Source organism: Limulus polyphemus, unplaced genomic scaffold, assembly GCF_000517525.1.
Source record: "Limulus polyphemus unplaced genomic scaffold, Limulus_polyphemus-2.1.2 Scaffold2564, whole genome shotgun sequence".
In the NCBI taxonomy this organism is placed as follows: domain Eukaryota; kingdom Metazoa; phylum Arthropoda; class Merostomata; order Xiphosura; family Limulidae; genus Limulus; species Limulus polyphemus.
Window position 1 is genome coordinate 4,798 of NW_013668174.1, and position 3,951 is coordinate 8,748.

At 33.9% G+C, this 3,951-nt stretch overlaps 1 protein-coding gene across 1 annotated transcript in view; it reads right to left on the bottom strand.

Annotated features, from left to right (window-relative positions):
- LOC106467313 overlaps nucleotides 1-3,951 on the bottom strand; it is a gene marked incomplete at its 3' end in the record, with an annotated part of 36,591 nt that overhangs the window by 4,251 nt on the left and 28,389 nt on the right. Inside the window, exons 8-9 of the mRNA XM_022395474.1 lie at nucleotides 2,942-3,033; nucleotides 1,135-1,347 (exon numbers count right to left, since the gene is read on the bottom strand). Coding sequence (XP_022251182.1) covers nucleotides 1,135-1,347; nucleotides 2,942-3,033 — 305 coding nt within the window. The remainder of the gene's footprint in view (nucleotides 1-1,134; nucleotides 1,348-2,941; nucleotides 3,034-3,951) is intronic.

A 3,951-nucleotide genomic window follows, 5' to 3' on the forward strand; every position in this document is an offset into this window, starting at 1 on the left:
ATTAATACTCTTAATTTTAGTTATATTTACTCTATCGGGAACCTTGCGAAAGTACATCTAGTTAATATATTGATAAATCTGTTCAATACCCTATAAGGTTATGAAGATAAATAACAATATTGTCGGAAAACACAGCAGCAAAATCAATTAAATGCTTTTTCACCATTCAGATCAGCGGATTAAATAAGTCCAAAATGTACTAAAACAGGTTTTATTACTAAAATAATAACTACAATATAATATCAACAACTACAACATATACTTAAGAACCAGAACTACTACGACATCTACTTACGAACTAGGGCTACTACAACATATACTTACGAACTAGGGCTACTACAACATATACTTACGAAATATGGCTACTACAACATATTCTTACGAAATATGGCTACTACAACATATACTTATAAACTAGGGCTACTACAACATATACTTACGAATTAGAGCTACTACAACATATACTTACGAACTAGGGTTACTACAACATATACTTACGAACTAGGGTTACTACAACATATACTTACGAACTAGGGTTACTACAACATATACTTACGAACTAGCTCTAATAAAAAATTTATTCACGAACTAGGGCTAATACAACAAAAAGTAATACCCAGAAATGGGGTAATATAAAAGATACCCTGCCATCTCAAGACTTTTCATTTTCTACACTATTTCTGTATGGGAAGCTAACTTTCCTTTCAGATTTACAACAGGTTTAGAATAATTGTTACTAATGTCAAATTGTAATTTTGTTATTCCTTTGTTATTTTGTTGGTATACTGAACATCTTTCTTTATGTTATGTTTAACCTATTTATTCATAATTTTAATGATGACGAGAAACCCACTTGAAGATGACCTAAGAATGTCAAAACGTTTTTCTTGTACTTTAACCAAAGTTTTTAATACCCATACCAGCCGTCTCTTCTATACATTTATATTCATAAGCTGTTTATTATTCTCAAACCTCGAACATTTTGTTCATTCTTAGAGAAAGGATGAACTATAGATAGGAATCAAATGTTAAGGTTAGAAAATGAGTACATTTTACAAAACGGCAATGAAAGTATTTCACATTGTTGACTATATTTTGTCATTTTCTGGTGAAATAAATTTTGTTTATACAAACTTCTAGTTCCGTCAAGTTTCCACCACTGCACATTTCAATGTTAGCTTCAAACGTATTGTCCTTCTGGGCGCTGACTACATAGTGTCCAAGGATTGTAGCCACGAGTGGAGAGGAGCCAGCACGTTTGATGCGATGTGTGGTTGTCTCATTAGACGTAAACTGAAACCTGTTCTGAGCTGAAGCTAGGATGATGTAATCGATATCAGTCGAAAGCTAAAAAAAAAAGAAAAAGGAGTCATTATTCGAAACTATTTATTCTTATTATACATCTAAAATTACAAGATGTATTTCTAAATGTGAAAAATACGATTCCACAAATATACAATGAAATGGTTTGACCATAACAATTACTTAAAATATGAATCAAACTGTTTGGCAGAAACATTGACCACAAAGTTCTTTAAGAAATGGCTAAAATGGTTTGGCTGAAACACTGACTACAGAGAGCTTTAAGATATGGGTAAAATTATTTGACCCCAAAATTCTTTTGCCCTTACAGCGATATTTTTTTTTTCATGCTGTGACTGCGATATACACATCAAGCTTACTTTATAGCAGCATTGCTCAAACTTTTTCCGGTGAACGTTCAAGAGCCATACCCCTAAGTGCCACATAACTAAACATCACTAGAAAATAAATTAATAAACGTTAGTATAATAATATATACACAATTTAGTTTGAAACTAATCCACAGCTTAAGAATCTTAATGTCGAACACCAATAAGAAGACCCAATTAGTGTGCCTGGACAGTCCACATCTCGTTGTCGCAAAAATGCGTTCTGTACTTTGTGGTTGTGGCTGCTCTTTAAGAGTGACGATCAAAGTCAACTATTTGGTGAGACAAGAGTAGTCCAGGAGTTGAAGGTGGGTTTTGTTAGCTTCCATCTGGTGTATTAGTTCCAAATTAGGACGACTATCGATAGAAAACCCTTGTGTAGTTGTGTGTGAAACAAACTAAAAAGCCTTACTTTCTCTAAAGCACAAGCAGACAGCAAAGTGTTTGAGATGGTGCTACTCTCTTTCAGTGTATCGGTATTTACAAAACATTTCAAAGAAATTTATTGCACCCTTTCGTCCTCTTTGGAGGCTTCAGCGACACATCGTTTGAAAAACATCTGCTTTACAGATTCCGATTTGGTTCACAATTCTTGTATAAAATTGGTTTAAGGCCCACATATTTAGTCTTTAAATATGTGTGCTTCTACTCGCTATGATTTGCAATTCGCAGATCAAAAACATGACTTTGGATTTTGGCATGACATGTCCTGGTAGTTAAGGCATTGACTAGGCAATCTACGATCGCTAGATCGAAACCCGTCGCCGAACATCCTCACCTTTTAGTCGCAGGGGCGTTATAATGTGAAAGTCAATACAATTATTCGCTGGTAAAGAGTAGTCTAAGAGTTGGCGGTGGGTGGTGTTGACTAGCTGCATTCCCTGTAGTTTCTCATTTCAAAATTAGAAACGACTAACACATATAACCCTCGAATAGCTTTGCGGGAAATTCAACAAACAAACTTTGGATTTTGGTTTGTGTTATTAATTAATTTTCTTATATATTCTACTTATAAGATTGATTGAGCTTTCAGTAACAAATTTCTCGCATGTTTCATTCCAAGTATTTTTGCCGCATGTCTTTAATACAAAAGAGTGGTGTTCCGAGGAAATGAAGGAGAACATCTAAACTTTACCTCAACTTTTCGTTAGTCCTACTCAAGCCTACATCCAGCTACTTTTTTTTTTATCTAAACCACATTAGAGTCTATCCTAAAGTCAAGAAAATAGGCATGAAAAAATGTTACCTACTTTATTCGAGTCGATGGAATAAATTCTTGGACTTAAGTTTTTTTTTCTTTTCTCTATTTCCTTGGTCAACTTGTGGTGATCGATAAGCGATGCTGTGGTAAAAAACAAACAATAACGTGACAAACATTACTCAGATATTTTTTATGTACTATTCCTTTGTTCAACCGTTAATTATTGTCTAATGATGTTGTCCACGGAAGAAACAATAACGTGACAAACATTACTCGGATAATTTTTTATGTACTATTCCTTTGGTCATCCATTAATTATTGTCTAGCGATAACATAAAATAATATTTAGGGACAACAAGGGACCTACTGGTCCATCCACTAATCTAAACTAAAACTACTAAAAAACAAAACAAAAACTCTCAAAGCCAGCCTTATCATTCATATATTTATCAAGTCTTCCCTTAAAATCACTTAAATTTACTGCTTCCACCACATCTAAAGGCAACCAATTCCAAAAACAAACACCCTGTTAGAAAAATAAAACTGTCTCAGCTGAAGATGACTCCTACCTTGCCAAAATTTATATTTGTGTCCCCTAGTTCTACCATTCTCACCATTAAGTATGAAAAAATATGATGCACAAGAAAGAAACAATAACGTTACAAACATTACTGGAGGCAGGTATTTTTTATCATTTGTTCTGAAACTGTTATTATAAACCAAGATTGTTGGAAAACACCTCTGTTCTGAAACTGTTATTATATACCAAGATAGTTGGAAAGTAATAATAACAGTTTCAGAACAGAGGGTTTCAGAACAGAGGTGCTTTCCAACCATCTTGGTTTTTGTTATTATATACCAAGGTGGTTGGAAGCACATCTGTTCTGAAACTGTTATTATAAACCAAGATGGTTGGAAAGTACCTCTGTTCTGAAACTGTTATTATAAACCAAGATGGTTGGAAAGCACCTCTGTTCTGAAACTGTTATTATAAACCAAGATAGTTGGAAAGCACCTCTGTTCTGAAACTGTTATTATAAACCAAGATGGTTGGAAAGT